The sequence below is a fragment of the Carassius gibelio genome, chromosome B14, assembly GCF_023724105.1.
Source record: "Carassius gibelio isolate Cgi1373 ecotype wild population from Czech Republic chromosome B14, carGib1.2-hapl.c, whole genome shotgun sequence".
NCBI classification, from domain to species: domain Eukaryota; kingdom Metazoa; phylum Chordata; class Actinopteri; order Cypriniformes; family Cyprinidae; genus Carassius; species Carassius gibelio.
In genome coordinates this window covers 17,450,173-17,463,569 of record NC_068409.1, presented here as the reverse complement: position 1 = coordinate 17,463,569, position 13,397 = coordinate 17,450,173, and the positions used below count along the sequence as shown (strand labels likewise).

The 13,397-nt window shown below is 37.0% G+C and overlaps 1 protein-coding gene across 6 annotated transcripts in view; it reads right to left on the bottom strand.

The window, feature by feature from the left end:
* Nucleotides 1-13,397, bottom strand: part of LOC127971379 (ecto-NOX disulfide-thiol exchanger 2) — a 189,885-nt gene that overhangs the window by 133,349 nt on the left and 43,139 nt on the right. For 2 of the 6 annotated variants that reach the window (XM_052574357.1, XM_052574360.1), the window contains exon 1: nt 3,552-3,705. The exons of the other annotated variants lie outside the window; for them this stretch is intronic. In XM_052574357.1, coding sequence (XP_052430317.1) covers nt 3,552-3,573 — 22 coding nt within the window. In that variant the 5' untranslated portion in view covers nt 3,574-3,705. Of the gene's footprint in view, nt 1-3,551; nt 3,706-13,397 lie in introns of those variants that run through there. 6 annotated transcript variants of the gene reach the window in all.

Below are 13,397 nucleotides of genomic sequence, written 5' to 3'. Positions count from 1 at the left end.
AAGATTTTGTGCACAGTAAAAAAGTGGCCTGTTTAACACCATACAAACCTGATCCAACTTATATTTATATACACGGTTTTATTTTTAAGCTGAAACGGTCTAATAGAGTAAATATTTACAACTAGGTTCTCATTATGCACTTGGTTTGTTGTAAAGAAAGGAAAAATAGACTAAATAAAAACAGCACTGATAACGGTTACCCAGCAGGTCTCAGTGCAATGTGGCTCTTCATTATCCAACACTGAGGAGCATTTGTTTGCAGCGTCAATTATCAGGTACACCGTTCCTTAGCACTGAATACCACAGCTTTTAATTAGCAAAGCACAGAAAGACGCAGATCTGTGCAAACTGCTGGAGCGACTGCCATGTGGAGAGCCGGGAGAGTACTACAAACTCAATTATGGCAAAATACTGCACATGCATTGAAATGAGGTTGGGAGAACACATGAAAAGCCTTGCAAGCCTAAATAAGACTGAGCACAAGACACATTTCACGCATGAAGAGAACACGGGTATGAAATGAGTGACATCCAGGGCAGAAAGATAATCAGGAAATAATAAATCAAACTGTTTTCAATTATCAAGCATCTTTGAAAATGGTAAATCCTGAAGTTCCTGTTTTGCTTGGAAAGCAATGTGATTATGCATTTACAATATGATTATGTATTCTCAATAAGATTATGTATTTGCGCAACTGCAGTCAATTACACGTAACAATAATTCTGACCATCTGGATTTATTATTCACACTGACAGTGATTGTTTTGTTGGAGAAAGGCAGGTCACTGTACTGTCAATTGCTGGTAGGCGTCTGGATGGCCCAGAGTTACTGGTGGGGTTAGCAACTGGCCATAGCATTTGAAAATATAATGTCATTGATGTCATTTTATTTTGACAAGTCATCGGTTTCTGGAGGGGAAGGCACTTGCATATAAACCTGGCAGTAGTGAATAATGCATGATATCATGAACAAGATGAATGATTATCAATGCATGAATCAAACTCGCTCAGAATGCTGACAATTTCTGACACGCCTTTTCATGCATCATTTTTTTCATCATATCACTATGTGGGCAGAGACAAATTATACAGAAGAGTGAATGAAACCGCTCGCAGCGATGACTTCTGAGTGTTGCATCTACAAGATCTCACAGGAGACGGATCACGTGAGCGCCATTGTCTTTGCTCCTATTGGTAGTTGCCACATCATTTGGCATAATACTTTAACGTTTCTCAACTCTGTTGTTGTTGCAGATCATGTCATTAATAATAAATAACTTAAAAACAGCTAGACAAAAATGAACTTTTAAATGCTCTATTGACCACACATCTTCAAGGCAAATTCACAGAGCACATCCAGGAATATAGTAACCTCCAGTTAAAACTGAAAGGCATACACTGGTTGGACAAAGCAACACGTTTCCCAGTACACTCTTTAAATCACTTTACAGTTTCTACAATACAACTGTTTTATTTTCTCTTAACATTGAAACTACTCTGAGAGCCTTGTACATTAATCTACTCTATTCTAGTCTATTAGAATTTCAATCTATTGGACAAGGACTTGTGGCTTTTTAATCACAGATGTTGAACTCATTCTGCAACCGAAACAATCACAACTAGTGTAGTACTTTAGAGTTTATGAGATTTATTCGATGCTAGATTGTTTTTTACTTATTGTCTACTGTGAGATCTTTGGATTATGTATTTTTCTGTGCATTAAATCCTCTTGGCCACTCTTATGGGACTGAATCAAACCACATATATCTTCTTCTATATAAAAAAGCAATTTCTTGCTTCATTTTACGTAAGTAACCTCTGTCACAAATGCATTTTACACTTCTTCAGTGCCGCCCTCCCCCTTTTTTTCATTTTGATTCTTCTGCTTTCACCAAAGCCCAGAGACTATCCATTATGTGTAATTTAAATGGCCACTCCCAATCCACCAAAAGAACTGTGTGTGAGAAAGTTCATGGCTGTCACAGAGCAATAAGAGGCTTTTTCCATCACACTTGAGGTTGGGATGAGTATAGTTTTCCTCAAGACAAATGCCAGACGCCTTTCACAGTAAATAGCATGAGGAGGTAAAGAAAACGGACTTCTTAAATAATATTAGTATATTTTCCACTCACAATATATTCACACGAACCCTTGATTGATGCATTCATTTTTTTATTTTTTTTTTATTATGCAAATGAGCCACTGCTGTTTTATTGAGTAAAAAGATGACAATAGTTTCTATTCTCCTTTCGCTGACAATGAAGAATTCACCATGCAATCAGAAAAGGACACCTAAAGGACACAAGCTTCTTAATAAATCACATGTAAACGTTACGCTTAAAGTTCTCTGTTATAATGATTTCAAATACACAGGTGCATGTACACTTTATACTATTTAAGACTTTCTGCCAAATAATTACAGTATATAACACTGTAATATAACACTTCTTATATTCAAGTTATACTTTGCTAACAACTTAGCCTAATTAACATCAAGTAACAACGAGCAATATAGTTAAATCTTATTAATTAACACATATTCAACATTCTAACATACTGGAAATTAATGCAAACTAGAAATATGAATAACTAATTATTACAATTATAGTGGATGCTGTAACAATAAGTTCATGACACCTAATGCATTAACTGCTATTAATGTAGTGAACTGTATTAAAGTGTCACCCAGTACTGAGTATCTGAATAAGTAAAGCTTCTTTATTCTCAGTCTGTTTTCTTTCTTTCTCACTATACAGGTCCACTTGATCAATTTGAACTATCATTGATCTTGCCAGCACCTTTACAGCTCCTAAGATTTGAGTCATGCTTTGTAATATTGAAACTGACAGCATGCCTTATGTATTCTGAGCTCTACAGTGGAATGATTCCTTACAAGTCAGGTAATAAATGACACTAGTCAGCAAGCTTCAAGCCAAAATATTTTTATACGGCAGTTCACTCCAGTGGACATGTGGATTGGGTTTCCACTTCCCACTGGAATGGCTTGATGCATTACAAGAGCATGTGGCAAGATGTTGCAAGAACGCAGGAACACAGGCGAGCAAATACAGTTAATTGCGATGTCATTATAATCTCATTATAACAGTTGTTTTAATCACAGGAGCTGTCAATGACTGCGCTGGACATCTATGGCTGTGTCTCAATCTCAGTCAGCTGCCTACCTAAACAACATCTTTGGGGTGAACTCGCGCCTGTGAATCTCACATTCGCTGCGCGCGCCCGTGTTGTCTTTGTAAACAGCGCACTAGAGTATTCAGACACAGCCGATATTTAACGGCGAAACATCGCGAATATGTGTATTCAAAGTGAAGCGCAATGGTTTTTCAGTCACTAAAGTGATTCGCGAGGAAACCCCTATGCGCTCCGTATGTAATGCTGATTCTTATCGGAGTTTTCATTCATTTTTGTTCTGTCCGTAACGTCCGTTCTTCACGGGCGGCTCCCTATTCTGTACTGTAGACCTCGTACACGGGACTGACCACATTTAATGTCTCTAATCTATCAAATTAAGTTAAACTGAAGACAGCGTACCTGTGTACTGCACAAGGAACATCGTCCGGAGGATTCGGTTCAAAAAGACGCCAGTTAAAGTCCAGTAGGGCTCTGAAAGTGGACGTTATTCCGCGCTAGGAGCTTTGCTGCTGGTGTCTGTGGGTCCGCTGCGTTTATAACTGCTTTAAAGTGAGCAGACCACAGCGAGAGAGAGAGAGAGAGAGAGAGAGAGAGAGAGGAGGATCCACAGTCACGCTCAACATAACAACTACACTATCCACGACGCGACAGAACTAGCACGCTGTCTTTCTAAATAAATCTGAACGCCAGCGACGTCGATCACGCGCACGATTGACCGTTATTGACGGTTATTGGCGGTTGGCCGATTCAAAAAATAAATAGCTTCATCACGGTCAGTGAGTGAAATAACTGAAATATGACTATTGAGGCTTTAAAACGTGGACAAGTTGTTACTGTACAGATTAATGTCTATAAGGTTTCCATTATGTTTTTTTTTTATGTTTTTGTTTTTATGTAAGTTCTGCTAAAATAATAATTAGCCTACTTCTTGATATGTCTTCGAATTATTTAATATTTATTTAGGCTATTTAAATGCAAGCAATAACTTCGTATTAGCTTACAAAACTAACTGTGTGACAATAATAATAATAATAACATTATTATTATTATTATTATTTCTAGTTTCCGTGGTAATCTTTAGTATTTTGTCGGTATATGATAAGGGATCCTCTACACGTTTCTATGTAACTGCAAAGTGCTCATATATTGCTTATGTGAGGCTGTGTGCCAGTAGAGGGAGCAGAGCAACAGTTAAACTTAAGGATAATTACCATATAAACTACAACAGGCTCTACACTAAACCCCAATGCCTCTTAAATAATGCACAAGTATGGGCCATTCATTGCAGTGGACAAGAACACTGCTAAAGTAATCTGCGGTTCAGGCAGAACAAATACATATTCAAGTCATTTCAATATCTAGGGACATCATGACAGAATTTTAACTACGCCTTCATATTTGACCTGATAAAAAAAAAAGAATTATATATATATATATATATATATATATATATATATATATATATATATATATATATATATATATATATATATATATATATAATTATTATTTATTTTTTTGGAAGTAACATTAAAATGGCGTTCAACCACAAAAGAAATGTTGGTGACCAGAACATATGAACCGAATAACACTGAGCTACTGTTCTTACGTGTGATTTTCAATTTTCTCAGAACAGTTTGAGTGCAGCGATGTGTTATTAGCAGCACAAATGACTGTCAGCATGCAGTCATCCAGGGAAGATTAACCCTTGTGCATTTGTGTTCTTTTCAGGGGTTTTTTTATGCAAAATGCAGAAATAATGCAAAAAGTATAATTAGGTCCAGAAGTATGTATTTTTATTAGAATTGTATTAAAACACAAAAACACTCATTATTACCTAGAATATGTAGCAATGTAATAAGATGAATTTTCCAGTAAAAATCCTCACTCTATACAAATCATCACTGCAAGTTTAAACCTCTAAATGAATGAAATGTTTGGTAGTTCTGTAGGTTTAAAAATAAAAATCTGTGAAAGTAGAAAAATAATAATAATGTATAATACTTATAAGGCGGCTTTTTTTGACACTAACATTTTCATCCTCTAAGGACGTGTAACTTTTATTAAATTAATATACAAGGGTTAATTAAATAATGCTTTGGCTTGCCAGAATCCCATGAACTAAAACACCTCCATGTTTAAAACTGGATAAAAGGTGTTAATTATCAGACCTAAAAGCTCTGTCAATTCTTCGTCATCAGTTAGGAACCTAGGTGTGCTATTTGACAGCAATCTTTCTTTAGACACGTTTCTAGCATTTGTGAAACTGCATTTTTCCATCTCAAAAATATATCTAAATTACGGCCTATGCTCTCAATGTCAAATGCAGAAATGTTAATCCATGCATTTATGACTTCAAGGTTAGACTATTGTAATGCTTTATTGGGTGGTTGTTCTGCACGCTTGGTAAACAAATTACAGCTAGTCCAAAATGCAGCAGCAAGAGTTCTTACTAGAACCAGGAAGTATGACCATATTAGCCCGGTCCTGTCATCACTGCACTGGCTCCCTATCAAACATCGTATAGATTTGCTTATTACTTATAAAGCCCTGAATGGTTTAGCACCTCAGTATTTGAATGAGCTCCTTTTACTTAAGAAACCAAATCTTGACCCTTCAGTGTTATCTAACTTTAGACCAGTTTCTCATCTGCCTTTTCTGTCAAAGGTTTTGGAAAAAGTTGTTTTTATACAGTTACAAGCCTTTATGCAGAAAAATTCTGTCCTCGAAAAATTTCAGTCTGGTTTTAGATCACGTCACAGTACCGAGTCTGCACTGCTAAGAGTACATAATGATATTGCCTTGTCTGTGGATGCCGGGAGTCCTGCTGTGTTAGTGCTTTTGGACCTCACAGCAGCGTTCGATACGGTGGACCATGCAGTCCTCCTCTCTCGTCTTGAGCATTGTGTGGGCATTCGAGGTTTGGCACTTCAATGGTTTAGCTCCTATTTAGCAGATAGGAGCTTCTCTGTTATGATTGGTGAATGCTCCTCGTCGGCTGCTCCTCTTTCTTGTGGGGTACCCCAGGGTTCAATTCTTGGCCCAATCTTGTTTTCTTTATATATGTTGCCGTTAGGGAGTATTATAGGAAAGCACAATCTATCCTTTCACTGTTATGCTGATGACTTGCAGATTTATTTGCCTTTAAAACCGAATGATAATGTCTCACTAGACTCCCTACTTAGTTGTATCGATGATATTAGGATGTGGTTGTCACAAAATTTTCTTAGTTTAAATAATGAAAAAACGGAGTGTATCATCTTCGGCAACCCAAACGGTTCAGCGGTGACTTTGGGGGCTTTGGCTCCATACCTTAAGCCTGCTGTCAGAAATTTAGGGGTTACTTTTGATTGCGACATGAAATTTGACAAGCAAATCAGCAATATTGTCAAAATGAGTTTTTTTCAGCTTCGTCTTCTAGCTAAAGTTAAGCCTTTTCTTAATAGGCATGATCTAGAAAAGGTGATTCATGCTTTTATTAGTTCGAGGTTGGATTATTGTAATGCTCTCTATGTAGGTTTAAGTCAAGGCTCTATTGCACGACTTCAACTTGTGCAAAATGCTGCCGCTCGGTTTTTAACAAATACACCTAAGCGTGTACACATTACTCCTGTCCTCTATTCCTTACACTGGCTTCCAGTACAGTTTAGAATAGATTTTAAGATTTTGTTGTTCGTTTTTAAGGCTCTAAATGGCCGAGCACCGGAGTACATAAGTGAGATTTTAACCCTGCGTGAGCACAGCCGGTCGTTACGGTCTTCAAATCAACTGGTTTTAGAAGTCCCAAGGTCAAAGTACAAGCGTTGGGGTGATCAGGCGTTTGCAGTTGCTGCCCCAAGACTTTGGAACAAGTTACCCCCTGATATCCGTACAACTGCAGATGAAACTCTTTTTAGGTCTAAACTTAAAACCCACCTGTTTAGGATGGCTTTTAATACATAGTAGTGGTGACACAATTTCCCTCTTGCTGTTTTCTTTTTTTGTTATATGTATTTATTGTATGATATGATGTTTATTGTATTCTATGATGTGAAGCACTTTGGATACCTGACAGTTGTTGTAAAGCGCTATACAAATAAATGTTGATTGATTGGTTGATTGATTTTACATTATACTCCTCTACGTCTGCTACGTCCTCAAAACTCAGGCAATTTGATAATACCTAGAATATCAAAATCAACTGCGGGCGGCAGATCCTTTTCCTATTTGGCGCCTAAACTCTGGAATAACCTACCTAACATTGTTCGGGAGGCAGACACACTCTGTCATTGTCTCTTTATACTGGCTAACACATAACATACGGACACATTTCTAGTATTCAAATCCGTTAAAGGATTTTTAGGCTGCATTAATTAGGTAAACAGGAACCGGGAACACTTCACATAACAAACGATGTACTTGCTGCGTCATTAGAAGAATGGCATCTACGCTAATATTAGTCTGTTTCTCTCTTATTCCGAGGTCACCGTAGCCACCAGATCCAGTCTGTGTCCAGATCAGAGGGTCACTGCAGTCGCCCGGATCCAGTACATATCCAGACCAGATGGTGGATCAGCCCCAGATACAGATCCCCTGTAAAGACCTTGTCTCAGAGGACCACCAGCACAAGACCACAGGAAACAGATGATTCTTCTGCACAATCTGACTTTGCTGCAGTCTGGAATTGAACTACTGGTTTCGTCTGGTCAGAGGAGAACTGGCCCCCCAACTGAGCCTGGTTTCTCCCAAGGTTTTTTCTTCATTCTGTCACCTCTGGCTTGCTTAGTTGTGTACACTTCATTTACAGCGTTATCGTCGACTTGATTGCACAGATACTATTTAAACTGAACTGAGCTGGATCATGACATCACTGAATTCAATGATGAACTGCCTTTAACTGAAAATTGAGTGTTTACTATTGTCCTTTTGCATTATTGACACACTATTTTTCTATTTAATACTGTAAAGCTGCTTCGACACAATCTGTATTGTTAAAAGCACTGTATAAATAAAGGGAAAAATACATAAAAATATTTACAGCTCACTATCTTCATAGCTGGGGATACTTCCAGAGCTAAGAACATTTAACAGATGTCTTAACACATTCAGGAGGAATTAACAGTTCTCCCGTGCGTCAAGGTTAGGAGAGCAAGGCAGACCGGTGTTGTGAGCACAGGATTTGACATTACAACGGTCTCATAAAAGCATGATAAGAGTGTGGGTGGAAACCGCAGCCTGCTACAGCTGCTGTGTTTTTATATCAAACCTGATGAACGCTGCTCACCAACATCATCAGGGGGAAAAGAAAGAATCAAGGCTTTATAGAATTGGTGTGCATTAGCATACTGAAGCAAATTCAAGAATTTAGATGGTGGGGCTGAAATATCTACAGTAGATCAAGTGTACTGCTCAGGAGTCTATTTATATTCTTAGATGTTAGATGGAAATATAATTAGCTTGTTTTGGCACACCGCCCCTCGTGTATCCTGATACAAAGTCGACTTAGTCCCTCGGCTTTCCTGGACATCAACACTGGCCATGGTTTTTGGCACGAGCCGCTTTCCTTTGGAATTCTTTTGATGTGCATGGATGCAAACATTGGCATGTTCATTACAAACTGTTTATTTGACCATTCTTAACAATTAGCTCTGAATATCCCAAAGCCAAAGGGAATACAAACAGCTGTCAAGATGATTTTTCAGAGGTAAAACGAGCCTTTTTGTGTTTTCGGCACTCGTTTTAAACAGTTTTCATGCAATTAGGGAAATAAATGTAGCATGCCGCTGTTTTGGTGGCGTAGAAATATTCCAAAGCTGCGCCTGAATCATTTGTGCTGCGAGGCAATTACATATCACAGCATCAAAGTGACACATTAAAAGCACTGGAAGCGTGGACTTTGATATGTTACTATAATATGTTATTAAGCTTAAGTGAAAAACAATGGTTCTTTAAAGACAGGGTTCCACGTAAGAGCTTTCTTGCATGTCACGGCTCTTATCTGTATATTAGCCCAATAAGAGCAATCAAAGTCTGTCTGAGCAGTGCACTTTCCTTTCATTTACTCTAATCGAACAGACGGTTTCCCTCAAATTTCAGTGTACTACATCACATAATATACAGCCAACAGGTACAATTAACACTAGTAATATGCTAGTATCTTGCTTTTCTGTTTAAATTCAGACTTTAGGAAAGGGCCAGCAGAGACCTAACCATGTTGCCCCATTTCCATCTCTATCTCGATTCCCTATCATCTATGTGGTGCTAATAGAGCTGCAGGTGTTTGACAGAAAATTCACCTTTACAAAGGTGAGCTATATCTCTCATGGATGGCAGCGATGCCCCTGGCTGGAGCAGCTTGCCTTTAGCTGAAAAACAGCAAATACAGTAAGCATTTTCATCCCAATTCTACACAATAATACAACTTTGTGTGACACAGATGTTTTTGGTTGATCTTTGGAAGGGTCCTGTTAGTCACACATATGGTGTTCATGTTTTAATAAGTTGAACACAATAAAAACAGGCCAACGTTTCTCAAGGCAGCATCTAATAAATTCTCTCACCTCACAGAGAATGATTAAAAGCTGCTCGGAGCTCTTATTAATTCATGCCAAGTTGAGGGACTGATTCTACTTCTTTTTTTCCCCCCGATTTCAAAAGTTTTCTTCCACAGAAAAAAAAAAAAAAAAAGGATTAATATTTCATTAGATGGGAGCAAAATACCTAGAATGCAACACTTTTGAATGGAAGTGTAATTATAGAAAGATATGTGACTCAAGTAAAACCAGGCAATTTGTGGTTACAAAAAAATTAGATTTAGAGAACTGTTAGCATTAACATACATTTTCTCTTTTCAAATATTCTTAATGAGGTGCATCAAAATAAATCTTTCGTATACATGGATTAATTGGTTTTATATCATCATAATATCAGCCAATCAAGTCGGCATGAATTGCCTTTGCAACCCATTTCTCAGGATTTTTAATATGAAAAAGTGTCGGCAAGAGATCTATCCATCAAGAGGATTTATCCATCCATTGATTAGAAGGTGTAACATTTTAAGGTTAACAATATCCAAAATAAGTAAAAGAAAGCCATCCATTGCTTTACATTATATGATATCTTCCTTTCACTGGGAAAAAATAATTGGGGGGGGGGGGGGGTTAATCTGCTGTATTAATAATAATAATTAAAAAATATAAATGAAAAAAAAAAAATTCTAAAGCTTCCATTACTGGGTCACGAAAGCAATTAAAATCCCAAGAGCTAAACTGGAATTCTGCCCATCATTTGGCCTATAGCCTAAATATAAATCCTGAAGGCCTTGAACATCAGACAAAGAGAGAATTTCAACTATGTTCAGAGCAATTCACTGCATAGAAATCATCAAATACAGGCAATCAGGCATTCATGTAGCTCCAACAGTGGAGCGTGGCGCTACAAACACCAAGGTCATGGGTTCGATTCCCAGCGAATGCATGAACTGATGCAATCAAGTTGGATAAAAGTTTCTGTCAAAGAAAAATGTAAAGCAAAAAATAATTAAATAAACTGGCAGCTGAATTCATCAGGTTCTTTAAAGCAGTTAAAAAATGTCTTATTGTTTTCACGTACATTTTTTAGATGTGGCCTGTTCAGCAACACTAATGACACCGTAATCTTCAGGGATCTCAAATGAATCCTGATGATATTTTTCCACAACTGCCAAAAGCAGGATTTTTTTTTTTTTTTTTTTCAAAAATATGTTATAATTTTGGGAGGCAGAGCTGCAGTTTTATGCCATTTGGTGTTTTGGACATTTTAAAACCAGGAAGATTCAGCTCACATTCCAAGAGGCAAATTAAAATTGTTATTATTATTGTTTATTTTTTGCAATGACGCTTTAAGTGGAACAGTAAAGACGATTTTTACCTGTAACTGTGGTTTTTGATGCCTACCTTTGATGCCAAAATAGCATATCAAGGAACACAAAATGAATACCTGTTGCTCCTGATGATATATTGAGAAATGATCAGTCTGTGCAAGAAACAAATCATTATTTACAGCATTATTACCTGTAATCCAGCTCCTCAGGCAAACGGTCTGGAGTGATATTCGGATCACAAACAAGTCATTCTTCTGAACAGGTCCTTTTAGTGAACTAGTTGAGGTCAGAGTTCGCAGCTCAAGCAGTACAGAACCAGTTTATTAAAGGATTGTACAGATTTGCCCAAGGCTCTGGATTACAGGTAATAATGTTGTACAGAAGTTTCTTGCACAGGTCAATCATTTCTCTTCATAAGACCTCATTATATCGTCAGGAGCCACGAGTATTCATTTGGTCTCCTTTAATATACTTTGTTAATCTCAAAACAGGTAGTCATTGACTTTGATTTTATAAATCACCAAGGCTCAGAGTTTTGGCTAAAACCCTTCTTTACAGTTCAGCCGAAGAAGAAAAAAGAAAAAAGAAAAAAGAAAATAACTCACCTACCACCTATCTGGATGACCGAAGTATGAGTAAATGAACAGCAAATGTTCATTTTAGGTTGAACTATAATTTTTATACAGAGGCAAAGAAACACTAAATTAAAAGCAGGGATTCAATCATGCATAACCATGCTTGTGTTATTTTACAAAGACCGTTCGATGAGATCTCCCGATCCATTAAGGACTGATTCCAGCCAACACGAGTCCTGCAACTCTTCACACAAAACCAATAAACTAGGTGTAAAGTTGAACTCTCCAGTCTCTGGCATCTCCATCATTTAAGTTTGAGGCAATAGCAAAACGGGCCATTTATAAGAAAGGGCAACTGAGATTTGTGAGAGAGGAAACTGTGCTGTGTGCATTCGGCTTACAGTCAATCTCACTGAATTCCTAATATATTAGTCTAAAAGACAAAGTTCTTTCTAAGTTGCCAGAACCATTCGTACTGGCACTGAGGTGGAACAGTGTGAATTACTCCGACCGGGATCCTATTGTACTTACCTGGATTTCCCTGAAAACAAATGGTTGTACAATAGTGTTCTATGAGTCCTCTTTCACTTGAAAAATCACTACAAGTGTGGTTAAAAGATATTTTTACTCCCAAAATGAATATAAGAGAATAGAGAGAGAATGAGAAGTGGAGAAAATAAATGTCACAAATCAGCTTAAAATGTGTGCCACCTGCATGAGCACAAGCACTCAGCTTGTCAAACATATGTGCACAAAACACAAGGCCAAGTTTCTGAAGCATGTGCACATTTCCACAAGCTTACCAAACCTGTATTTTGTTACAAAGATTGTCAAAAATAATTGTATGTATGACCTTTGGCCACCTGAAGAAGCTACACCGCTGTTCAAAAGTTTGGGGTCTTGGTTTTAAGATCATTAGAGGTCTCTTGTGCTTATTATTTTGCTCAAAAACAAAGCAATATTGTGAAATATTATTGCAATTTAAAATAGCAGTTTTTAAATTTGAGTATATGTAATAAAAATCATTTATTCCTGGAATCAAAGCTGAATTTTCAGCTTAATTACTCCTTGTTTCATGATCCTTCAGAAATCATTCTAATATCCTGTTAAAAATGAAATAATAATAATATTTATTAATAAATATTAATAAATAAATATTATATATATATAGAAATCATCATTGATGTCAGGAACAGTTGTGATGCTTCATATTTTTGTGGAAACCATTTCTTTTTTTTTTTTTTTAGGAAGTATAAATAGAAAAATAGAAAGTACAAATTAAATCTTTTGAAACCTTATAAAATGTCATCACTGTGAAATCTGATGAACTTAATGCATCAATGCTGAAAATATTTCTTTAAAAAAAACACTGATCACAAACTTTTGAATAGTAGCGTAATTGTAGATAAATACATGGCCCAGATCAAATAATCAGCCAAAATAATGCAATTTTTAATAATGCCAGAACAGAGCCAGACTGCACAAATAAATACTTAGCTGTTGGTTAATAATATACATCAGCGCACATCAGTAGAAAAAGAAAAGAAGTTGTTGTTGAACATTCTAATGAAATACTACTACCACAACCTTTTATCAAGAACTGGGAGGTTCACAATATGTGCATTAAATACAATTCTGATTTCACATTGACCTTAATATGCATCAGCCAGTGCTGTCAGTTCTCTATTTGTGACCGGCCTTCAGTAAAGTTGGCATTACCTTATAAGAGAGCAGAAAAGTGAAGTCAAGTCTGTTGCTGTGCGCTGAGCCAGATAAGGTGAACGTGGAAGAAAAGCTCCAGTGTGAACGAGGCAATCTGCCCCCATACAG